General features: G+C 41.2%; 1 protein-coding gene across 2 annotated transcripts in view; it reads right to left on the bottom strand.

Annotated features, from left to right (window-relative positions):
* The window catches only part of LOC126183382 (pyruvate dehydrogenase E1 component subunit beta, mitochondrial), a 97,030-nt gene that overhangs the window by 31,494 nt on the left and 38,779 nt on the right, over nt 1-26,757 (bottom strand). For both annotated transcript variants that reach the window (XR_007536727.1, XM_049925314.1), the window contains exons 6-7: nt 11,896-12,076; nt 5,961-6,194 (exon numbers count right to left, since the gene is read on the bottom strand). Coding sequence is in view for 1 of the 2 variants with exons in the window: in XM_049925314.1 (XP_049781271.1) it covers nt 5,961-6,194; nt 11,896-12,076 (415 nt within the window). In the remaining variant the exon portion in view is untranslated. The remainder of the gene's footprint in view (nt 1-5,960; nt 6,195-11,895; nt 12,077-26,757) is intronic.

Genomic DNA, 26,757 nt, shown 5'->3' with positions numbered 1-26,757 from the left:
GACCTCATACGAAATGTGGAGAAGTCCTTGCCTACTGTTATAGAGCCTGCACTATCCAGTCATCTGCAAGTTGTGGCTCACATTGACACCGAATGATTCCTGTCACTTGGGTTCCGAAGCCATCCTCAATTCGTATAGATGGCTGGCAGAAGTGGCATAGACTGCTGGCCACATGTGCAGGGGGCAAGCAGAGCAGTAATTTGCAACACTGTTCCCAGAGTTGATCGGGTTCCTTTTTGTTTCGAGCCAAGTGAAGGATCTCAACCAAAGGCTTTATCAACTCTGTGGCCCTCTTGGCTGCAGGTTTCTGTACCTGTATTATTGATTGGGGAATTATAGGGCTTCCCTTGACAGGTCAGATGTGCACTACACATGGGCATTTTTTAGCTAGGTGGTCGTATGACATACTCTGATGAACACTCCCTGTATGACACATAGTCTACGTTCAGAATAATGACACTCTGACTGTCAAAGTTTTATCAGTAAATTGTCAAAGTATTCATAACAAAGTTCCTGAATGTACTGCCCTCTACGATATTTCTCGCACTCAAACTATTCTCAGAACCGAGAGCTGGTTGAAGCCCGAAGTAGAAAGCTCCGAGATATTTAGTGATTCATGGAATGTATATTGAAGAGAGGGCATGTTGCTGCTGGCAAAAATATCGCCCCTACTGAGGTTAAATTTCGAGAGAGACAGAAGTTATCTAGTTGCCTATAACAGGCCTAGGCGAAATAAAGTTCATTGCGAATTTTTTTACCATCCCCATGATTGATTACACTGTGACAGTTTTAAGAGTCATTCAAAGAAAGTCTGTTGTCAGCAGCACAGAAATACCCAGCTCATGCAATATTAGTTGGAGGTGACTAACTTACCGAGTACAGATTGGGACAGCTCTGGATTCCTTGCAAGGGTACAGACAGACAGCCTTGCATGGTACTTTTGAACACAATTTCTGAAAACTTTACTGAGCATCTAGTTCAGCAGCCTCGTAGCTACAAACAGACCTAACCTTATAGACAGCACCAGTACAGAGACAGAGGTTATCACAGCAATTATGGTTATGAAAGTTAATACATCAATCAAGAAGGCTATGAGAGTATTTCTGCTAGAAAGAGCAGATTAGCAGTTTTTAGCATTCCACTTATAAAATAAATTGACATCAATTAGTTACAGTACAAAGGACACAGAGGGATTATGGGCAAAGTTTAAATGGATCGTAAATCATGCTCTGGAGAAGTATGTGCTGAGTAAGTGGACTACAGATGAAAAATACCCACTGTGGTTTAACAATGAGATTCAGAAAATTCTGAGGAAGCAAAGGCTGTTGCACACTCAGTTCAAAACAGATCGCGCAAATGAAGACAGGAAAAATTTAGCAGAAATTCGTGTGAGTGTAAAAAGATAGCTGCACAAAGCATACAACTACCACAGTCACACCTTAGCATTTTTCTAAGGTACGACTGTGGTAGTTGTACCTAACCAAGAACTCGAGAAAATTTTGGTTCTACACAAAATCGCTAAGCAGGTCTAAGACTTCTATCCAGTCACTCACTGACCAGTCTGGTGTGGCTGTAGAAGATAGCAAAAGCAAAGTTGAAGTTTTAAATTTCACATTTAAGAAATCGTTCATGTGGAGATTTGTACAAACATACTGTCATTTGACCACTGCACCGACATTGTATGGAAGACATAGTAATGAATATCCCTGGTGTACAGAAACAAGAGTAGCGGAGAGGGGGGGGGGGGGGGGGGTTGGCAGGCAGGTCTGTGGAGAATCCCAATTCAGTTTTACAATGAGTACTCTACAATGGCACTGGCCCCTTGCTTAGCTTACATTTATCACAATTTTCTTGCCCAGCGCAAAGTTCCAAGTGACTCGGAAAAAGTGCATGTGACTCCTGTATATAAGAAGGGTAAAAAGAATGGACCCGCAAAATTACAGACCAATATCCTTAACATTAGTTTGCTGCAGAACTGCTGAACATATTCTCAGCCTGAATATAATAAATTTCCTTGAGACGGAAAAGCTTCTGTCCACATACCAGCACAGTTTTAGGAAGCATCCTACATGCGAAACTCAGGTTGCCCTTTTCTGACATGACATCCTGAAAAACATGGATGGAGAGCAACAGGTACGAGTCCATATTCCTAGATTTCCTAAAAGCATTTGACTCTGTGCCCCATTGCAGACTTAAAAATGGTATGAGCTTACAGGATGGGTTCCGAGATATATGAGTGGCTCGAAGGCTTCTGAAGTAATAGAACCCAGTATGTTGTCCTTGAAGGGGGGTATTCATCAGAAGCAAGGATATCATCGGAAGTGCCCCAGAGAAGTTAATGCAGATGAGTAAAAAAAACAAACCCATAATCTGCGAATACAGCATTAGTAAATTTGTAACGTGCTGCTTGACACAGTCACATCAATTAAATGTCTAGGCATGTCTTTGCAAAGCTATATGAAATGGAATGAGCATGTAATGATAGTAGTAGGGATGTCAAATGGTGAAATTCGTTTTATTGGGAGAATTTTAGGAAAGTGCGGTTCATCATTAAGGACACTAGTGGGACCCATCCTTGAGTACTACTAGAGTGTTTGGAATTCACACGAGACTGGATTGAAGGAAGACATTGAAGCAATTTTGATGCAGGCTGCTAGATTTATTACCAGTGCATTCAAACAACATGCTAGTATTAAAGAGATGCTTCGAGAACTCAAATGGGAAAACCTGGAGAGCAGGTGTTTTTTTTTTTTTTTTTTTCCAGATGAGGGGGAGTACCACTGAGAAAATTTAGCGTGCTGGCATCTTGAGCTGACAGCAGAATGATTCCACTGCTGTCAATGTACATTTCACATAAGGACTGCAAAGATAAGGGGAATTAGGACTCATACAGAGGCAGACAGACAGTCATTTTTCCCTTGTTCTATTTGCAACTGGAACAAGAAAGGACTTGACTAGTGGTACAGAGTACCCTCCGCCACAAACCATATGGTGGCTTGTAGAGTATGTGGATATAGATGACCTTCCTTCTGTGACAGTGTGTGCAAAATGTGCCATTTTTTGACCAGTGAATTCTTCATATACCTCTTTGGTCACTGTGTCAGCTTCATGGTGCCCTGGTATTCAGCAGAATGAGCCTGCCTTCACAAGTAATTCTAGATGGAGAAGGGTGTCCCAAATGCTGTAGATAAATTTTTCTGGCTTGTGCACATTTGCATATGCCATTCAGGAAACCTGAGAGGACAACGTACTTAGTTCCACAATTCATCCTAATTGGTTTCAGTGCCCTAAAGATCACACGTCACCATCAAGAACTGTAAATTCAGTTAAGCAGCACAACTCAAAGGCTCTACTGAGAAAAACGAGTGAATATCCAGAAGACACATTCCATTTTTAGACTTGTCAGTGTATTAAACTCACAGTTATCATTTACAACAGAGGAAAAAACTATTCAAGACTCATCTCAGTCTTGTTAATGGAAGACATTTTATTTGCTATACCTAGACTGATGAGTTATTACTTTGTTCAGACTACAGCTGCTTCCTCTTCTCAAAGGCATGAACCAACACTTGATAGGCAGTCGAAAAACAGTTCGACACAGTGGTACCAATTGCACTTTATACAAACGTCAAATCACATCAGCCTAATCAGTACTCTGCTCTGGTAGGCACACCGGAGCATGTGGACAGATGCTTTATGAAGGGACAAATCACACAATGTGATGCGATACTCAGAGTTGCATATTCTGACTTCAAAAATTGTATTTATTCAGCGAAGGCATATTACTTAACTATGTGTGAAACCACAGCATTCAATCAGCATTCACAGCAGGTACCTTGTCACTAGAGCCACAAGGTTCCTTCCCCCAAAACTGCATTCAAGTGGACTTCGTATGTCAGAGGCCATTAGCCACTCCTTCCAACCCTCTAGCTCCCTACTTATTTTAATCCTGTCACATAATATCCCACACTGTCAAACAAAATTTTGTAATTTTCCTTCTGAGAATGTGGTTTTAGATATTATTTGCTATTTATTATATTTAATAACTGACTTTCAAAACATAATTTATGGGACACCACTGTGTATCGATGAGACCTCTATACTATAAACATATAAGGTTTATAAACATACAAGATTTCTATAGACTGCTCATACAATATGTCTTCTATGGCAATTATGCTCAAACTAAATTTTGTCACAGTGAAAAATAGTGAGAAATTCAACTTGCATCCCAGCAGAAATGAGATGTTGCAGCCTCTAAAGCGGGTATTACACGATGATCCACCACGAACGGTACTGGTCTAGTGTGCCAGCCAGCTAACAGTAGAATGGGTGAAACTATGAAAATTAGCAGACAAATTATCCATACGCCAGAATAGACAGCAGTTCTAAACTGCCGTCTACCCACGCATGTGCACTAGGTAGTGAAAATTCGCACATGTGCAGAAGGGGGTACCTCAGTGATTTCTGCTCGTTATTTGGCGTTTGATTACTTCGTATTATAGAGAAGAAATGGAGCAAAGAGGCGTTAAGCGTCTAATTCAGGCATACAGTAAGGAAAGGTGTCTTTATGACCCACTGTACCATATTACGGTATGTTGGCAATCGTTTCTTTCCGAGTAATATGCATAAAACATTACAGGGCGATTTTCGATTTGTATCGTAATGCCTCAGCTTACGAAAGTTCATGTTTGATCTGATTGCATCTCTTGCTTTATTTCAGCATGCCAGAAAGGAGAAACTGGCAGTGATGGTGAGAAAGTCCATGTAGTTTCGCCCCGTGCAACAGACGAGGACTGCAAAACTCTGAGTAGCATTCCATTTTCCAAACTTGGAAAAATAACACACGTGCACCTTTAAGTACTGGTCCTTTAAAGTGTTGCAAATTGCACAGTACATAGATCCACAACAACTTTTGAAATGGTGGGCTGTGCTACTCTGTGGCTAAAAGCCGGACTCTTCAAAAGATTTCTTAGTCCCCAGGAAACGGAATGTTACAACCAGCCCGAAACATAACACGACATGTACTGGTATATTATCAGTGATCTAGGTTGGTAAGATAACAAAACATGTATTTATATGATTTAATTCTTACTTTTGAGAAGGTGAGATAGCCTCCCTTATGACTGTCACACTTGCTAATTCCATCCTGTATCAGAGACAGCAGCTTCTCGAAAATGGCCATGTCCATCCTCACAAAGATCCGAAATTGTGGCAGGTCTTCGGGCCTCAGTTCTTTCAAAAGCAATATAATCCCCTGCCTTCATTCCTTCTTTTCAGCCAGGGTCGAACTCAACGACATCTGGCTTTTCGTTTTTGTCGTCGTTCTGCCGTAATCCGAAGATTTACTGTCACTGTTAGGGCAACAGCTCCAAAAACAAGTGGGTCCTCCATGTGTAAAATGTAAATTTAGATATACATATACCTTTGCAACCAAGTGTCATAATATGAAACTAACTGTTGAGTCTGCAATTCAGAACAGTTGTAGCCTAGATAATAGAATAACAATTACTTAATAAATAATGATAAAAACAATTTCTTATTAAATAGGAACCTTGATCTCACATAAATAATTTGAATGAATGACGTTCCATTAAGTCATATGGTCGCCCTTGTATTTCGCGTGGTAGAATGAACGACTTTACAAGAGATCAGACAGTTCTATTTGCGTTTTGCACTTTATTACCGTCTACTGCGTATGTGGACCAGGTATATCCTGCGTGGATGGTGTAATAGGTCTACATGAACCACCTTGTAGTTACAGATATGCATGCTTAGGGCACTGGTGCACAGGCATATGGTTTATGCGCATGGTGTAATAGGGGCTTAATGGGTCTTTCCTTTAGAAACTTGTACACACCACTTTGCTCTAACACTGGCTTTGCTACCTTTTTGTATTTATATAAATTGTGTAAGTGAGGCAGGTTTGAGAATCAGAAAGTGAAAGGAGTAAAACTTACTTTCCATAATCCTGGCAGAGATTTCAGAACCAATTCCACATTGGGGCCATCCTTGTTCAACACTAATAAGATGGTTAGTTTTAACTACCGATTTGACAATGGTTTCTTCATCGAGAGGGCGCAATGACCGCAGATTTATTACTTCTGCTTCTATTCCTTCACCAGCAAGTTGCGATGCTGCATGCAGGCACAACTCGACTGCCTTCGAGTGTGCAACTATAGTCACATGCTTTCCTGAAATAGAAAATACAGTTAGATTCACCAAAAATTAGGTTTCCCAAGTAAGACAGATGAAAAATAACATAAAATATAAACCTCTAAAAAACAGACTGTGGCAATACAATAAACCTGGTACAACAAACTGAGTTATTAAATTTGTTAAACTGTAATGGCCCATTGACCACAGTTTCAATAGAAACTATTTGGCTATTCTTTCGATATGACTAACAGGAAACATATAGCAGGACCACTGAACCAGCATTTGAATTATTACTTTCCTCGTTGAGAGTTTGATGTGTTGCTGTACTCAGTGACTCTGAGGAGATGAAACAAAGAATAAAATATGAGAAGCCGATAAATGGAAGAATTCATTACAGATGGACCATTGTTTCAAATTATACACGAATGGGGGAATAAATCTGGTGATGTCTCATGGAAGGATCACCTCAACATAAATTATGGGAATCATAAAAAAAAAACCCTGAATAAGGATGGACCAATCTGAATTTGAAACCCGTTTCTCCTGGATATGAGCCAGTGTAAACAGTTCAGATATTATCATCAGTAAAAGGTGAACAAGAAAGTGGAAGAAAGAGAAAGATAGTGGCAAAATATGTAAAATGGAAATGAGCAGATCAACTGATATAGCAGGCACAGGAAATGGTAAAGGGAAAAAGGGAAACTGACAATAGTGTAAAATCATGGACTAACAAAGAGTTCACAGCTGCAAAATGTGCAGAAACCTAACAACAATTGTTAAGGTAAAAAGATGACAGCATATTTTGCCAGATGCCTTGAAAATTTAGTTTGTTACTAACACATAATGTCTTCTGTCTATACCCATTTTCTTTTACTGGAAGTTTCATCCTAATGACAGCAGTCCATAATGTTGGTAAGTATTCCAGACACTTTCAGGACTTTTCTATTACCATGAACACAGCTCCTCTTAATGAGTAAAACCATTGTTGTTTGACTTATATTCATAAACAAGCAAAATGTATAAAATACTGAAAAGTGTATATCATTGGTTTCAGCACTTAAAATTTAAAGTGCTTAAATTTAGACGAGAGTTTTTTTGCTATAATGAGTTGACAAATAATTGAGTTCATAAGTAAAAGCTGCTCTTTATAATGCAAGTTTGTTTGTTTGTTTACTTCCTTACTTTACTTGTATACTTCATTAATGAAAAATTAAATTTGCAAATTGCACGTCTTGTAACCCCACTACATGTATTGATGTAAGACATGGAATTATTGACAAGTGTCATTACTTCTATGTTTGGTGATGATGCTGCTGACAAGAACTCAGCACCTCTGGCTTACTAGCCGATGAGCAGCTAGCCAGCTGATTTCAGCCCGAGTGGTCACAAGCTCGCCTTCATTCTCTGTGAGTCAGCTGACACTGTTCCAATTGAACCAATGCAATGTTAACACACACTACTGGGCCGTGAAGTGGGCTATTCTACACTTGTAGAACTGTACTACACCTGTCTGCTGTATTACTAGAGTGAAGTTACACTTCAGCACCTATGGTCTGGTATACTTATTCAGTCTAGGGAACTAATTAACCATTATGGTGGTTCCCACCACTATCAGTATTGCCACATCTGTGTGCATGAGTAATAAATAACTGTTGCCACAGAAGCACAAGTTACAAAACTGGCAACAAGGCGGTTATTTTCATATTTGTGCTGCATGTCGAAAACTTCCGTAAAGTTTTGGTATTTTTCAACTTTTGCCTCTTTGGTGGAATCTCTTTGCCAGAGAGGCTTGTGGTGCGAATGTGATCTGCAAGGTGGTGTGTGATTGGCAGTGATGGGAGTCTTGAGTTAGCAGGTAGCGAGCAGGCCTCTGTGCTGGGAGCAGCCCACGTATGTGCTGGAAAACGATGTGGCCGCACCTGGAGTGATAGTGTGGCCTAGTTGTTGTTGAGAGCCGTTGTTTGGAAAACTGTAATTTGGAAAGGAACTCCCTTTTACATGCAAGAGCGCTTCAGTTGCACAATACTGGTGTTGCCTGAAGGAGATCGGCAGTTAAAACAATGGTTAGAGGTCTGCAAGGTCATCACTATACTGTCACTGTGCCCTGGTCGCATTTACACATGAGTACTGGATAACTCCACATGAAGCTGAGTAACTTTATTATTGAGTACTTGCCCATCTGTGTGTTTTAGTTGCTCATCTTGCAAATTTGTAATTGAGTCTCTTCTTGTGGGGCGCCATTAGATCCAATATTTTGTGACTGGTCATTTGTTTGTGTTAACTGTTCATGTTACAAGGTTCTCATTAAGTGTGCCCTGGTGGGGGCCATTATTTTGTATACATGTGTGGTAACTGATTTATTTTTCAGGTCTTATTATGCCAATTTAATAATGTGTGTAATGTATTGCCAGGAAGTGTGCCCAATACTGACATGTGAAACAAAATAATATTGCAGCTCTGTAAACTCACTGTGGTAGCAGTGTATGAATTATAATGCCAAATCTGTTCCTGAGTTAAGTAATTACCTTTTGTAATTGAATAGTTCATGTGTATCAATTTGGTGCTCATCTGAAGGAGTTTTGAACCTAAACTTGTTTTGAAAGTGTTCGGTACTCCTGTACATCAAATGAGCAAATTTTATATTGTGGCATGAGAAAAACTAGTGTGAGCAAAACTTGTGATAAGGTGGTCCCACTGTAATTTGTTGTTGTGTATTTCAAGTGCTTTTGCCAAATTCGATTGATGTGAATTTTGTTTTTAGGTAAGAATTGCTGTCAGTTTGTTGTTATAAATTTGTTTAAGGGTTACTACATGCATTTTTATGATACCATTGGGGATTTTAAATTTTTTATCGCAAGTAGTTATCAAGCTTGAGTTGAAAATTTTAATTGATGTTACAATTGCTGTGGGCTCAAATTTGACACTACTGTATTGCCAGTATTTTATTCCTGATATTGAATTAGTGTCAATATCATCAATTAAGAGTAAGCCTTGAAATGGTTACTCTTTAAATGAGGAAAAAATTAAAAGGGTTAGGACGATACGTTTTTTTAATAACTGTGTGTCATGAAATTTGTTTTAAAGGATGTCTGAATTAATCTTAGCCAAGCCCCTTACCACTCCTTCATAGCTCCTACCATACCAGTATTAAGGCACAACTGCCAAGATGCAAAGTTTTTTTGAAGAGCTCATTCAGCATAAGGAACTGGTAAAGCTTTTGATGAGCTCAATGCTTCAACAGTCACAAGCATTGCCAGCTATTTCAACCTCTTGACTGTCTCCTGATGTACAGAAAGACTGGTAAACAAACAAACAGTCTGCACTGAATTTAGAGGTAAGTGATAGTAAGTGTCTGTCATGAGGAGACATTTTGGTCGTCACCCACATCTGTCACATCAGTTAGTACAAACATCGGCACCACTATCGGACCTGTCAGCGTGACCCATCAGATATTTCTCTCTTGCATTTGGAACATTTTTCTACCTAGATGCACATATTAGCAGCCCATTTAGAGTTTTCATAACATTGCAAATCTGATTCCTGGGGCTATGCTTCGTTGATTGCTCACCTTAAAGGTTTAAGAGGAATGTGCAAATTTACATTTATATGTGGACAACCGTATTTTGAAAGGTTAATTCGAGATGATGTAATCTGTCTGGCCCATGATAAAGATGTGTGCACACAGGCTCCTCTCTAGCAGGAGTGTTATGCACTGCACCTGCCCTGCTTCTGGAATCTCACTGTAGATGTTTTCTTCTGGTTTCAAAATCTCTCCCATAACTCTGGTAAGGACGGACTCTGTTCATCGAACTTCAATGTCAGATCCTAATGTGATATATATGTCGCATCCGGTGGCAGCCCACCCGCTCCATTCTACGTCGTCTTGTTCTGAGGCACCTATACCTGTGGTTTCAGTTGTTCTCTAGCTATTTAGACCATTTTATATAGCATGCATGCCATGGTCTAAGTGTCCTCTTTACAAAGCAAAATGCCACCATATTGCAGAGATGCATCAAAGTGCATGGCATTACGACAATTATCATGTAGTAGCATCTAGAAAGATACTGTTACATGCAGAATTATAAGAAGTGCCAGTGAAGTTTCTCTTAAATACTGGTGTGTCATTCTCTATGATCACTCAGTCCACATATTTCAGTATTGTGCTCCAACACTATGGCAATCAAAATTATGGGCATAAAGACATTATGAGAGTCCACAGATAGACCAAGTGCAAGTTTCAGTCAAATACAACCAAGTTACTTTGACAGTGCTTTCCTTACTCACCAATCTGTAGGAAACAAATTTGTACTGGCTGCTTATTCCACATTTTGGTTTTCTATTCAACATTCTGTGCTTTTTATTCAACCTTCAGTGCCATATGAACCAAGAAAAACTATCTGCTTTGTAGTTATTTGAGCTAAATTTAGCTTAGTCTTTAAATTTTCATGCCCACATACTATGACGAGTACAGTGGGGCCGCAGTTCTTTAAGGCATATCAAATTCAGCTAGCACTCCAAGATGAAGTTAACATTGAACTGGACTGTTTGGAACAGTAACAAGTGCTTTTCCACCATCTCTCTTAGCCAATGGGCCTCCCCTCTGGTGGTAGTACGAAAGCCACGGGGGCTCCCTCCAACTGCGTGGCGATTCTAAACTTATGTACAATGCAAAAGCAGTTGTATATACCTCTAACCATACTGCCAAGGAGCTCTTTTCTAAATTGTGGGGTTAACATTTTTCAAAAATTGATCTTATGGAAGCTTATTGCTACTAACACAAGTAAACGATAACTGACAAGTGGTGGTTTGGGGTGGCAACACACCTGCAGCAATAAGTGTTGCAGCTATTCGGTCAATCACATTGGGAACTACCCCCAGATGAAGCTGCTGGCCACGAATGGATAATGGGATAGCAACACACAGGTAGTCCATCACTATACAGCCCGCCAAGCACATAAGTCTCTCCCCCCCCCCCCCCCTCTCCCCCCAAATCTTATTCTCCATGGCCAAGATCAACACACCCAAGCAACCATGTCGATCCTGTTTTTGCTGGCCCCTGGAAAGATGCAGTTTATCTTGTACTGCAGTCCTTTTCTCATTTTCCTTATGTTCTCAGGTTGCAGCAGACAACATTTGTGATAGTGAGGGCACTCAAAATTTTTTGGCATCTTCTCTGCACCTTCTTTATGGAAAATTGACTTCAGTTCACAGCATCCGAGTTCTAGTAATTCTGCACTTGCTATGGCATGAAGCATTTAATGACCTTACCTTTTTATCCAGCTTGTAAAAGCTTTGAAGAATTTCTTGTTCATAGGAAACTACCACCTGCAACTGTACGGAAATCACAACCAGCTTCATTTACAGCACCCCAGCCAGACATCTCCACTGTCTGGAGTGCTACTGCAATTGCAGAACTGCCAGGGCTGCAGGTACCAGCACCAGTACAACCTGCTTCTGAAATTCCCACACCACTGGAGCCTTTAACTTTGATTCCAACACTACTGTACAGGGATCAGTGTCAACTCTGTACTGACTGCAAGGACTTCCTTAAGTAACAGTCCACTGCCACCTTGTCACCCTGCCTGGACAGTTTCAGCCCCATGTACCGATTCAAGAGGGGAGGGATCTTGTACCCCATATTTGTTTCATGTTGCATGTATAATAAATATTGTCATAGAACAGGTAACAAAAGTGTGCATTGACAATTTTAATTTTTTAAACACAAAAATTGCTCACCTTGTCGCTCTATTTTTGCTTTGCCAATTGGAATAAGGAAGTCATTTGAAAGAGCTTCATCACTCATAGGAAACTGAACACCATATAATATTTCATTTTCTAAACAAACTACAGGATCTGGATCCCTGATTGCAGCCTTAAGGAGTCCTTTTGCATCTTCTGACGAGTAGGGCGAGACCACCTGTTGCAACAGATACAAATCATGTTATGCTATCACTGGAACAACATCTACAGAGAAAATAATCTCCACAATTATACTGCACAGAATTAAAAACTTCTGAAGCACAGGCAAAGTAACACAAGCAAAGTTAATGAAATTAGTTTCTGGAACCAGGAGTTTTTCTGCTAAGACAGAGGAAATTATAGGAGACAAAATAAAAAATTCACTGGTAAGGAAACTGCAATACTGACCACAGCAGGGCAGCTTTAGACAGAAATCATCAGTGAAAGGCAGCAGGAGATCAGCTTTGAAAAAAATTAAAAATGATTTAGTGCAGTTGACAAGTCAGGGAAGTGAAAAAGCCTGGGGATTAAACAGTACAGTTGAGATGCATATAGGCAGTGAAAAGAAAAAGGGTGGGGGGAGATCGAGGAATAGCATACAAAATTCCTTGACCCTGATGAATCAAAAACACTCACTCACTCACTCACTCACTCTCTCTCTCTCTCTCTCTCTCTCTCTCTCTCGCACACACACACACACACACACACACACACACACACACACACACACTTTTTTTTTTTTAGGTTGGGGTTGTGAAAGCTCATCAGCCTTCTGACTGGTCTTACACAGCCCATCCATTACATTCTGTCCTGACACAATCACTTCATATTGCTGCAACACCTACACCCAACAATCTCTTGTTTATTGCATATATTCCAATCTCTACAGCTTTTGCTTTCTGCAGTTCCCTATAGTATCATAGAAGTTATTCCTTGACGTTTTAATACATGTTCTATCACTCAGTCCCTCTTCTAGTCAGTCTTTTCCACATATTCCTTGTCTTGTCAATTCTGCAGAGGATTTCCAAATTTCTTGTCTGTCCACTTAATTTTCAGCATTCTCCTGTGACACTACATCTGAAATGCTTTAATTCCATTCTTTTCTGATTTTCCCACATTCCATTACTCACTTCACATATAATTTAAAAGGAGACCACATACCAATGTCCCGCTTAACTGTGGGCATTTTTAAAGTACTGTTACAATAAATATTCTTAGTTATTGACTGTGTCATAGGTTGACTGACTTTTGTAAGGTACTCTCCAAGCACTGGCTATCACACTGTCGATTGTGTCTATAGCAATTGCACCCAACATAATCTGCAGTAACTTGGTAGGAGCATAAAGAAAGTATTTCAGGATGGACAAAAAGAAATAAAAATAAAATAAAATAAATCCCTGAATACCTAAACAAACACTTGACTTACAGTTGGCGTGTCTTGACTAGTTACAACACAAAATATTAAAAGCAAAAGTTAATTTCAAAAGTCTAAAGTTTGGCGTGCATTATCTTGCATTTCTTTTTTGAATATTGAATACAGTATATGTTCCATTTCTGTGGCAGTCCTCTTCAAGCTCTCTCATCATTCACTCTTTGTGATCTTTCTCTACACATGGAGGACATAATTTTTGCATTACTACTATGACAATATCACTTTTAGAGGAAAAAGATTTTTTAAGAAGAGAGTGGAAACGTGGGGTGAGGGTGAAAATCATTATATCAAAGACAGTCAGTGCCAAAAGCAATTGCACAAAATAAAGGAAAATATACAAATAACCAGTGCTTTTTTTCTAAAAAAAAAAAAAAAGTTTGAGGGTACTCTGACATTGGATATAATGCAGCGAAAATTACTTATAACTGAAGCATGGGATACCATCTGTCTGCTTTTAGCCATAACGTCATCAACATGTAAAAAAAGGTATCGGACTCTTCAGTTGAAATGCTGCTCAAATGAAGCAGATTATACCGAGAAACACTCAAGCATACACTCACCATCCAGTGTTATATGCTAGGCTCAATTAGAAAAATACTCCTTGAGCTAAACACATATTTGGAAAGAGACTCCACAGGATATCTTGGTTAGGAATTGGTGCTGAATAAAGTAATATGTTTCGCACGAGTGGATTTTCCTTAATCTATCCCGATTCTTTGAAAGAAGCTTCTTTCTCTCCAAGAATGTATTAATGTCTGAGCTTGGAATATGCTCTAGGATCCTGCAGACAGACAGAAATTAACAATATTGATCTTTAATTCTGTGCATCCAATTTTCTACATATTTTCAGCTACATGTAACAGTTGATCCTCAAAAAATATGAGGTAGGAAATGAACTAATTCCACGGTGTATTCACTATAAAATCAGTCCCTGATTTACGTAGTCTTCACTCTTCCTCAATACAATGTGTGCTATTATTAATACATCTCATTTGTGAGTCTGTGCAGCAGTCTAATAATGGTAAGATAGTATCCCCTCTTGTGTGAATACAGTTTTAAATGTGGTATTTAAAATATATGTTTTCCATCTGCTGTATTCAGTTTCAACATCGGGCAGATCCATGAGAGATTATATGAAAGGTTTAGATCCACTCACTCATTGACTTTATACACATTACAAGAACTTATTAAGATTTTCTGACAGCCAGGATCTGAATGTGAAATTTAGTGTTGACTTTACGCATAGCACTTTTTATGTATGTACAGCTGCTATGAACTTTATTCTGTCTGATTCCCCAAAATGTCATTTTGTAGACAGAGTGCAGCAGTCTTTCTTGCAAAATTTTTTGAGTCACATTATTAAACAGTATGGGTCTTTGCTGTATTTTATTACTTTACTTGAAGCATATTTCTCCAGTCCACAGTTTATAATGTCTTTTAGTTATAACTAACTGTTGTGTTTGTCAGATCTTAACTAAATGTTCTCATTTGGCCCCATAAATGAGTCAATGATTATCAGTTTGTCCAAGCACAAATATTCTCACTTATTTCTTGATGACATTTTCTGTTTAGTGATCCTTGTTCCTGTATCAGCATCATGGTCACTAATCCCCCTCTCACTGGTGACACCCACAAATAATTAGGAGGCTCCTCCTCCTCCTCCTCCTCCTCCTGGAGAGTCTGATCTATCTTTCTGGTATATGTACACATGTAGATAATTTCCTTACTCACCACTTCACAAATTAATATTTAAGCATCTGCACTGGGTAACACCGCTACACTAAACTGTCAGTGTGGGCTCTTCACTTGCCGACAGTAGCTCAATAATAACTGAGAAACAGAACACCATCAGAGGAAACTAATACTCGTCGTACGAGTCAACCTATGGTACCAAAAGTCTGAATCCTCATAGAGAAGAGCATGGGTATAACTCAGCACGTGGCCGGTACGGGCGGCTTTCAACTGAGCACTAGGCAACACTTTATCAGCTGGATAGAAGCACGGCAAAAGTGTCTTCGTCGTGTAGGGCTTTCCAGTGCCATCTGAGTTCGGATAGGACACGAATTCGCCAACATCATACTGGGATGTGCCACAGGCCAGAGTTTTAAGGTTTACCCAGCATAAAAGAAACTAGTCAAGGAGCAGACCACAAACAGAGCTTGAGGGATTGGAAAGCCCACTGACAATCCAAAGACTACACAAACTTATCACTCTTCTGGTGGAGTCAGTTGAGAGGATGACAGATGCACATGGTGAAAGTTGGGGGGGGGGGGGGGGGGGATGGACAAATTTAGTTACTGCCAACAGCTTAAGAGAGACATATGCCTCGAAATTTGCAGCCCGGCCCTATGTATTCTCAAACAGCAAGCTATATGACCAGAGAAAGAAGCCCACATGAAAAAGAACAGATTGAGACACCAAATGTAATTCATTAACTATCTGGAAGCTGAATGCAGAAAGGGCACCTAGCCCAAAAATTTGACCATGAAAATATAAGTTGCTATTCCAGATTCGTATTGTGTGCCAAGAAGGAGTTCAGTGGAGGACTTACAGTTTTTGGCAACTGGGTATAAAGCCACACTGCCGAACAACAATACGGCACCACTGTCAATGGGATTGACGACACACCTTACCGGCAGAGCAGCAAAAACTAGAACAGGTAACTCTTCTACCTTTCCGTAGAGTCACTGAAACCACCAAACGGCATCAGGAGTGGAGAAAGAAACAGCACAATGGGCATCTGATCCATTGCCAGCAGGGCAAGGGTGCAAAGTAACTCAGCATTCTGTCCATCTGCGCCGGCATCTGCTCCTGCTCCTGCTGTTCCTTTTGTAGACCCAACTCTTCCTGCCAACACTGTAGAAATGTCAGGTCCACAGTGGCACAAAATTACCTCTAGGGAACGGGACACAAAAAACAGGGGTGTTGCACGTGTAAGAATGTCCTTCATTGCCACTTTAGTACCTGCAATGGCATGACAATACGGCTAAACTACACTGTCTGTGCAGGCACTTCATGTGCAGACAGTGGCTCAATAATGACTGGGGAACAGAACCCCACAAGAGTAAACAAATACTCGCCATCCGACCCAATCTAGGAGAAGCAGAAAGTCTGTGCCCTCATAGATATGTGTACGGGGATAGCTCTGCCCGTGGCTGGTGCAGGTGTCTGCTGACTTAGCACTAGGCAACAATACTTGGCAGAATGTGCAAGGTGAGATCTGTGGTAGTAGAACTTAGCATAAGCACCAGCCTGCTCGCCCTGCAGCCACATCTCTGTCGGCGGGTATGCCCGTACTATGCACCATGTGAGCTCTCTATGGCAGGTTTCCACATTATTTCACAGTGCTATCCAGGCCAGCTCATCTGCCTCCAACAGCTGGTGAGGATACTTAAAATACTAAAATATTTGTTTTTTACAAGTGATACAACTTTTTTTTAGATTTAGTGCATTAATTTCAAAGAGTTGTGTATCAACTTCACAAAAGCAGTAAAATAGCATATTTACCAGACTATAAGACAACTCTGAATATCAGACAACCACCACTCCCCCCCTCCTCACCTATTTCTTAACAGGCTCTTTGAGAGATTATTATCATTTAACATATTTTGACTAATCATATTATCAATTGTTTTATTGATATAAAGTATCTGCCTAAAGAGTTAATGTTATAGAAGACTTATGACATTTATTGTCTACAATTTCATAATACAAGGGGAAATAAAACAAAAAGAAATGGTTTACATTAATTTTTATCTTCACTAACTTTCTCTGCTTACTATCAAAGCAGCCATCTTTGGTGGTAGTACCACCACAACCACCACCACAGGATATCAAAGTAAACAGATGTCTGACCGATGTTGCGCATATTGTCTAGAAATATTTTCTTGGTTATATGATGCTGACATGCAAGAATTTTTTTGTCAAACACTGCGGGAATTCACTGAGCTAACACTGTTTCACATTTGTAAGCTCCACCCTCTTATCATGCGACAGCCAGTACTTGCTTTGAAATCTGTGATGTGTGCACTGGAAAATTCCTCTACCTCCAGTGTCTTAATTTGGATAATTTCTTGAGTAATTGGGATGTCTTCACTGTATTTGTCCTGCACGTACTGAACAACCTGCTGCAACAATTCTGCTTCATTCCCCTGATAGTTCGGCATTTAGAATTCACATTTTTTAATTTACTCTTTGTCTACTGCCACTTAAGAACATGTGCTTGTGTGTGACAAAATTTTGTTCCTGCTGCTCCTTTGTTTGTAGCCTCTGCTTCATGAATCACAAATTAACTTAAAATTAGCACTCTAATGTCTGCCAGAACCAATGGTGAACTGCACTCTCCTAGATCCATTTTTGTCAACATAGTCATGGCTTTACTCTGCATCCATTATCAATTGCTACAGGATACAGTTCTTACTGTCAATATAAGCAAACTGAATAACAACAAACTTTGTCCTCTTGGCTCCCTACAGTTGAATCAGCAGAAATTTTAGCACTTCAGATTAACTGTAGCCAACCCCAAAAATCAACAGTTATGCAGAGCAGTACAGCATTGTTGAAGCTTTTGGGTATCATTAATTTGTCTACTGTAGAAATATATACTATTGTAAAATATTTGTCCAATTCTGAAGTCAATTCAATTCCAGCCAATAGTGGATTCATGTGAACTGCAGTTTAAGTGTGGCAAATGTTCATAAAAAGCCGAAGTGCATAAGATGTGCCTCTGGTTGGCAGTGCAGTGAAATTTGCTGCCTACTTTCCACTTCCTCCCAAAATTTGTACTAGTTGGCTCAAGCAAACTGCTGTCACTGTTCTTCCTCTAACTTCTCACAATTCTTCAAATTATATTTGGATGTGGCCTTAATTGCCAAAGCATCATCAGTAAATAAGAGATGGCCCTATATTAATCTATTATACAATGTAAAACTGTTTACCACAACAGCAATAATTTAATTTGCGAATGTAAGATAACTAAGTATTCTTTGAATGGCAAATTTGAGGAGAAAACCTCATAGTTTGGTAAATATGATACACTTTTTCTACTTTTCATCCCACTGGTGCAATATTTTATATGACCATAGTTGTTCACTTTCCCCTTTTCAACAATACAGCCCATTCCTTTTCTGTTTATTCAAGTGAAAGGATCAGATGAAACTATATTAACAGTAGTATGAATCACAAAACAGCTCTAATATATGGCCAACAATGAAAATTTAGAATTGCATATTCTCTTTGTATTTGGGGAGGACATTACCATTAGAGAACAATAAGCCAGTGAGTAAAATCTGTATGAAGACACAGGCATATTAGGGAGTGGAAATATAAGGTATCCATAAATGAAGTGCACTTTATTTCACTACAGCTAACTATTTTGCAAGAAGGAATTTGTTTGCTATAAAGTATTTTCCAGTCCCAAGTCACAAGAGATGACTACATGAAAGACAACTATCAGAAGCAAAATATAAAATTCATATTACAGAAGAGAGAGCCTTAGACTGAGGTTTTACTGATGGAGTAAAAGAAAAAAACCAACAACTTATGCTGTTATACGGTGGAAGGAATAATTATTTTAACTATTTTTTAAAATTGCATCTAGGTAGAACACAAATTTACAGTGCCACTATTTCAACTGTATGTAAGACATGAAATGGATGGCTGAATGAATGATATAAATGTTAAAGCCAAGGGGAAATGGGGGGAGATAAAATCTCATTTTACATCTAGAAGTTATACAGGTAAGATATAACTTCCTAATGTAATATGGAAACCTTATTTTCATTATTTCACTCAATGATAAGTATTGTGAGAGAAATCATGTTTGTTAAGAGTACATTAAAATGACTAGGGCAGGGGCGGTATGATAGGAAGAAAGATAAGTGGAGGACAGGCTCAAAATATGTAATGCAAAAATGAACAACTACAGAAAAAAGGGTTGTTGGTTGACTGGGGTTGAAGAGACCAAATAGTAAGGTCAGCAGTCCCTTGTTTCAAAGATGGTCCATTCGGATGGATGTACATCTCAGAAGAGTCATAATGATAAAAGGTAAAAGGCTAAAAAACATAAAAGTGCAGTCATGTTGTCAATAGTAAAAACAAAAGGACGGAAGTCAGCAAGGCTATGCTAGAGGCAGGAAATATCCCACCTCTGATGTAGTACACGCAAGACCACCTGCTATTCAAAAGCATTCAACCACCAGAATGTAAAAGTGCGTATTGTATAAGGAGACTAACCAAATCTAAAAAGCGATAGAAACAGAGTAATAGGGAGAGAGAAGAGGATCTTGGCCAGGAGGGGAGTCAGGAATCTCCAAACACATCTTACAATGGGAGACACCCCAACCCTCACTTCCCTGACCCTACTCCAGAGGGAGATTAAAAACCTTAGAACTGAAAAAATAACCACTTTCACAGAGGAAACAGAGAACCAGTTCAACCACCTAGGAAACGTCGGCCAATATTAAAGGTACAGTGCGGGGAAGTCTGTACTTAGTACGCAGAGCCAAAAGAAGGGGGCATTCCACCAAAACGTGGGCTACCGACTGGAAGCCTCCACAACCACAAAGTGGGAGTGGCTCATCACGCAAAAGAAAACCATGGGTCAGCCTGGTATGGCCGATGCGGAGATGACACAGTGTGGCAGAGCCCTCCCGGGAGAGGCGGAAAGAAGAACGCCACGGGACAGGTGTCACCTTAATCGCACGAAGTTTATTAGACAGGGAGGTAGCCTACCACGAGATGGCCCATGATTGTGCGAAGTGGGATTTGATATGAAGCCATAAATCCACCACAGGAGGGGTTACAGAGAAGGGGGGGATAAGTGACTGCTCCCCCAGCTAAACGATCAGCAAGCTCATTACCTGGGATATCCACATGGCCACGGACCCAAAGGAAGTCAACGGAACAAGCAGCATGGTGAAGATCAGCGAGGCAGTCATGGATGGCCAAGACCATGAGATGGTGGGAAAAACACCCATCAATAGTCTTAAGGCCACTCATTGAGTCCATACATAACAAAACACGGTTGAGTTGGGACTGTTTAATAAACGTAAGGGCCTGGGAAATTGCCATTAATTCCGCTATAAATATCCCAGAAGCAGTTGGCAGGAGATGATTTTCCATACCAACAGAGAATGTGAAGGCATATCCCACATGATCAGCAGATTTAGAGCCATTGGTGTAAAAAACAACAGCATCCCGAAATGCCCATAAAATTGGCAGGAAAAAAAAAAAAAAAAAAAAAAAAAAAAAAAAAAAAAAAAAAAAAAAAAAAAACAATGGAACACCATTGGGGGAACAAAATCTTTTGGACCTCGGCAGAGATACATCCGAATCTGGAGCTGAGGAACTAACCAAGGGGAGGTTATTGGGGAGGGAATGTGGGAGACAGGACAAACAAGGGAGCTGAAAATCACGGCAAAGAGACACAAGGTGGAGCCCAACTGGTAAACCTGCCCTCGGGCGACGTCCTTGGACTGGGAACATGATAGAATAGGAAGGATGAGTGGGAGAGAAATGGACAGCGATTGCATAAGAAACCAGAAGCTGGGACTGCCCAACAGAAGGGGGTGGGGGGATCCCAGCTTCCATCAGGAGACTATCAACAGGGTTAGTAGGGAAGGCACAGGTGGCCAAACGGATACCACAATGGTGGACCAGATCCAGGAGGTGCGGTGTGGAAGGGACAGCTGAACCATAAACTTGACAACCATAGTCCAAGCGAGACAGCACTAAAGCCCGATAAAGGTGAAGAAAAGTGGAATGATCCACACCCCAAGAGGTATGGGCAAGAAAGGGAAGGACACTGAATTTATGGAAACATCCTATCTTCAGAAGTCTGATATGAGGCAGCCAAGTGAGCTTTTTGTCAAAAAGAAGACCCAGGAAATGAAACTGTGAGGCCACAGGTAATCTTTGTGCATCATGGTAGAGCTCCGGATTGGGGTGGACCGTAGTACGGCAACAAAAGTGGACCATCCATGATTTTAAAGGAGAGGACTGAAACCCGTGTGAGAGTGTCCATGCAGAGGCACGTCATATAGAACCCTCGAGCTACCGCTCTGCAGAGGCCATTGAAGAGAAACTAACCCAAATGCAGAAATCATCCACATACAGAGCAGGGGTGACCAAAGGACTGACAGAGGCCACAAGTCCATCTCACAAGTCCATCTATAGCAATGAGGAAAAGAAGTACACTCGGTATGAAACCCTGTGGGATGGCAATCACTTGGGTCTGTGGAGTATTAGAAACAGTACCAATACAAACCCTGAACAACCGATGGAACAGAAACTGGCAGATAAAAATCGGGAAGTAAATGATCGATCGGAGACCGTCCCTCTCGGAAGCCACATTGATAAGGGGACAACAGATCCCGAGATTCGAGGACCCAATTGAGCCAACGGGCTACCATCCCATCAAGTAACTTGCAACCAACATTTGTCAGACTAATTGGCCAACAGCTTTCGACAAACAGGGGGTTCTTACCAGGCTTAAGGATGGGAACCATGATGCTATCCCTCCATTGTGAAGGGAAGTCATCCTGGAGTCAAATACAGTGTTGGAAAGACCAACTAGGTAACCTGTCCATCGGGGAGTGTAAAGGTAGCAAGACAATCAACAGGAAATAGTCACTATCGCAAAGGTTGTCATGTGGCGACCAATGTAATGAAGGGAGGAGGGAGGGAGGAGAAAGAGAAAGATCAATGGCAGAAAAGGTACCATGACTGGCACTGAAATAGGTAGGGAAGCCATCATTAAGAAGGCATAAATCGTGGTCTGCAAGAAACTGGTCTATGAGAAGACCCTGACTAGATGGAAATGCACTGCCCCACAAGGGATGATGAGAATTAAAATCCCCGAGAAAGAGGAAGGGAGGAGGAAGTTGCTGAAGAAGGGCAGTTAAGGCAGCAGATGTAAGAGTCCTGTCAGGAGGGAGATAAAGATTGCAAACTGTGACCCCATAGTCCAGGTGGACCCTAACAGCAATCACTTCCAATGCAGTTTGAAGAGGAATCCACACGCTAGTAACGTCTGTGCGGACCAACGTACAAACACTACCAGAGGCCCGCAGGGGGCCGACCCGATTTTGGCAGAAAGCACGGAACCCACAGAGGGTCGGTGAGTGATCATCAGTAAAATGAGATTCCTGCACAGTAAAACTAAATGAGGGATTTCAACTCCGGAAGGTGACGGTAATATCCATTACAATTCCATTGGATAATCACAGAACGATGATTCAAATGTGGGGTGCACAGGCTAAAGCCAGTCATGCCGCCGTGTCACCATCCATCACTGACAAGGAGGGGGCAACGTCCGTGAACAGCAGGTCAGAGTCAGGTTGCGAAGGTGGGGACGGGACCTCTGGCGACACCAGAGGCTCCTTGTCCTGGGACTTATGTTTCTTCTTCTTTTCTGTTTGAGATCGAGGAGGGCTGTGTTGCAAAAGGGAGCCCGCTGAAGCAAGATCTGGATCAGAAGGAAAGCGGGCAACCTGGGGGCCCACAGACCGTGGTTCTTGTGGTCGTGGTGTGGCAACAGACCTTTGGCCTGGAAGGTGCCGAGAAGGGGGGGGGGGGGGTCCCGGGAGGGGTGCCCTTGACCGGCAGACACCGAAGAAGTGGGACACTTCTCCGCCTGGGGAGTTGGGAATGGCACCCGGAGGGGGTGGGAACTGCAGGGGAGGGGGGGAGGAGAGGCGTTCGGGACTGGGGTAAGTAAGGGGAGGAAGGGGTGAAGATGTAACTGAAGCATAGCTAGACGTCACTGACACAGGATGAAGACTTGCATACTTCTTACGAGCCTCAGCGTAGGTTATACGATCAAGGGACTTATACTTCTCTATCTTCTTTTCCTTCTTGTAAGCCAGGCATTCCAGTGACCGTGAAGAATGATTACCATAACAATTAACACACACAGGAGGGGGAACACAGGAACTCCCCTCAAGGAGTGGATGTCCACAGCCACCACAGAGAGGGGTCTGCGAACAGTGGGAAGATGTGTCCAAAACGCAAACATTTAAAACATCTCATAGGTGGTGGGATGTACGGCTTCATGTCACATTGATAAACCATAATCTTGACCTTCTCATGGAGGGTATCCCCCTTCAAAAGCCAGGATAAAGGCACCAGTATCAATGCAATTGTCCTTCAGGCCCTTCTGAACACGTCGAACAAAGTTAACACCCTGCCATCCTAGATTGTCCCTAAGTTCCTAATCAGAAAAAGAGGTATAAACATGTTGTGAAAAGCTGAGAGTGTAATAAAAGACAATAGGTGCTCCAAACTAGAATAATAGAAATTAGTATAACAAAAAATGGAACATGGGAAAACATTTAAATGGTAAAAAAAATTGAGAAAAGAGGCATATGATCAATAATAGGTTCCCCACTAGAAAGTTTCAAGGTGTTGGGGTTTGAATGACATACCCAAACTACTTGTGCAGTATCACGTTACCTGCCACTGTTTTGCAACTAATTGTCTTCGGAAAGTGATCGGTTCTTTCAGTTTCTTCCTGTGGGATGATTATAGCTTTAGTCATTCAGTGTTCTGTGTGGTCTTCAAGTTGTTCACGAGTGCCAAATTATTATACCAATAGAAGTCACTCCCTTTAGCTAGGAACTGGAGGAATTTTTGACAGTTGAAAGGCAAATTTACAAACATTAATGATAAGTCAGTCAACTTATTTAATGTATTCTGTTTAATGGTTTTATAACTGTTTGTGCCAGAAGGGCTAAAGCTAATCTCAAATAACCACGTTAAAAGTTCTAACGATACCTCACCCATCTATCCTCCCCCACCCAGCTACATCAACACTGTGATAAAACGTGCACACTCTTGTCATGTCTCAAATCGTTTCTTCCTTCCTCTTTCAGTTGGGTCTCTTCCTCTTTAAACTTAATCTGAGAGTCCTTGACCAGTCCCACTTGTTAGTTGTCAGGGTCGTCACTGACTCCTATCTCTGATTAAAATTACATACAGAAGAGCTTCCTCTTAATTAAATCTGAATGTAAACAACAAGCGACACTTTAAAGTACTTTTGTAGACTTATTCCCACTACTTAAGACACTGTGGAATTAAGGTAGACAAGCCCAATCACAACTGCAACTATTCAATGTAAATAATAATATCTGTATCGAATGCTGCAATAGTATCTGTATCAAATGCTGCAATAGTATCTGTATCGAATGCTTCACTCCTCCAAAAACCTATGGTACACTACCGCTAGAAGAGGAGCAAGTTCTTTTACATACTCTGTGTAGAACTGTGCTGGTATCCTTTGGTGTCCAGTGACCTTTCCTCTGTTAAGTGATTTCAATTCCTTGTGAATCCAGTCATCATTTAGAATGAACCAGTTTCGGTAAAAGACGTTTAGTTTTTCGGCCTTCTCTCCATCATCTTCGGCTTTGATACTATTGGGGTCACAGTATCTGGATAGAGGGCTTCGATCTATCTACTGATTTAATGTAACACTAAAGTTTCTTTGGATTTTCTGTCAAGTTCGTAGACAGAATTTTACTTTAAATCCATTGACCCTTCACCCATGGCTACCCTTACACTAATATTCACTTCAGTTTTTGTTTGTGAGGCTTGGGCTACATTGAAATTTACAGTGAAGCTCTATTTGCTTTTGAAGCAGCTTGCTATCACAGTTGTCTAGCCACATCAGATCTGTTCCACCCCCCACAACTTTGCCCAGCAAATACCTGTATGAGGCATATTGTACAATACTATGTTAATTGATGCTCAACATTTCTGGTCCTTAGGACGAATTTTTCATGTTAACTGCTCAGGTAAACTGAAATCTATTTCTTATCACTCTCACTAAGGCTTACCCTATTAATCTGAAACACCCTCATGATTGCCAATTTCCTGTTCGACACAGAGTCAAACATTTTTGGCTTCTTGTTGGCCAGGAGATCTAATACATTATTTTCATGAGTCTGTTCTTTGATTAGCTATGCGATATAATTTTCTGATAAGGCATTTAGGACAATTTCATGTGATTCCCCATCTCTACTACCTGGCTTAATCACTTGAGTCTTCAAGTCTATAGGTGGTAAGTTGAAATCTCTATTTAATACAATAACACAGCAAGGAAATACATGTGTAATCTTTTCTAAGTTTCACCTCTAATGTTCTGGCTCTACTACTCCCGAGGCAGAGGATCTGTAAAAGCAACAAATGATCATGTTTAATCCATCTTTTGGTTTGTTGGTTTGTGGGAGTTGAAGGGACAAGACTACAAAGGCCACCTGTCCCTTTTTCCACAATCATGAAAACCCACAAGGAATAAAAACAAGCAACGGAGGTAACAAGGGACGACACAGAACAAGAAAGACACAAAGACCAGAAAACAAGGAATTAAAAGCACACAGAGTTGTACAGTGGTTGGCCGACCATGTAAACAAAGGAGGAAAAGCCAACCATCAAGAGAGACACTAAAAACCCCAATCTAAAACTGCAGGCCAAAGACCAGACGCAACACACAAAAGGGACAAACCCTCAGATTGAGCGATAAAAGCCCCCTGCTCGAATAAAACTCTAAACTAAGCCTGCCATTGCAGCGTCATCCGTTAAAAGAGCAGGGAGCGTATCAGGCAGCGCAAATGTCTGTCTGAGCGCAGTTAAAAGCAGACAGTCCAACAAGATGTGGACCACTGTCAATACTGACCAGCAGCGACAGAGGTGGGTTCTCACGGCGCAATAAATGACCGTGTGTCAGCCAGGTGTTGCCAATGCGTGGCTGGCAGAGAACAACAGAGTCCTGGCAGGAGGCTCGCATGGAGGAGTGCCACACACACCTGTGTGTCTCCTTGATGACCCAAAGTTTGTTGGGTGAAGGCCGGGTGTACCATTCATCACTCCAGGTATCAAGGACTTTCTGCCACAACACAGCCTGGAGATCACATTCCGAAAAGCCAATCTCCAGGGCTGGTTCACTGATAGCCCATTTGGCCACCCTGTCAAAACATTTGTTACCCGGGATGCCGACATGAACCGAGGTCCACACAAAAACCACGGAGCGGCCGCAACGGGCAAAAGTGTGGATGGACTCCTGGATAGTCATTACCAGACAAGAGCGAGGAAAACACTGGTCGATAGTTCTTAAGTCGCTCAGGGAGTCACTACAGGTAACGAAGGACTCACCTGAGCAGGAGCAGATATACTCTATGGCATGAGAGATGGCTACAAACTCTGCAGTGAAAACACTGCAGCCATCCAGCAATGAGCATTGCTCAGATTGTTCCCCAAGAGTAAAGGCATAACCAACTTGACCAGCATCCATCGAACCGTCGGTATAGACTATGGCAGAGCTGGGAAATGCGGTGAGGATGGAAAGAAAGCATCAGCAGAGGCCCTCAGGAGGGACTGAGTCTTTCGGGCCTTGAGCTAAATCCAGCTGAAGGCATGGGTAGGGCACACACCAC

Source organism: Schistocerca cancellata, chromosome 4 (assembly GCF_023864275.1).
Source record: "Schistocerca cancellata isolate TAMUIC-IGC-003103 chromosome 4, iqSchCanc2.1, whole genome shotgun sequence".
Taxonomy (NCBI): Eukaryota; Metazoa; Arthropoda; class Insecta; order Orthoptera; family Acrididae; genus Schistocerca; species Schistocerca cancellata.
Note: the sequence above shows the minus strand (reverse complement) of the source record. Positions and strands in the feature narration are given on the sequence as shown.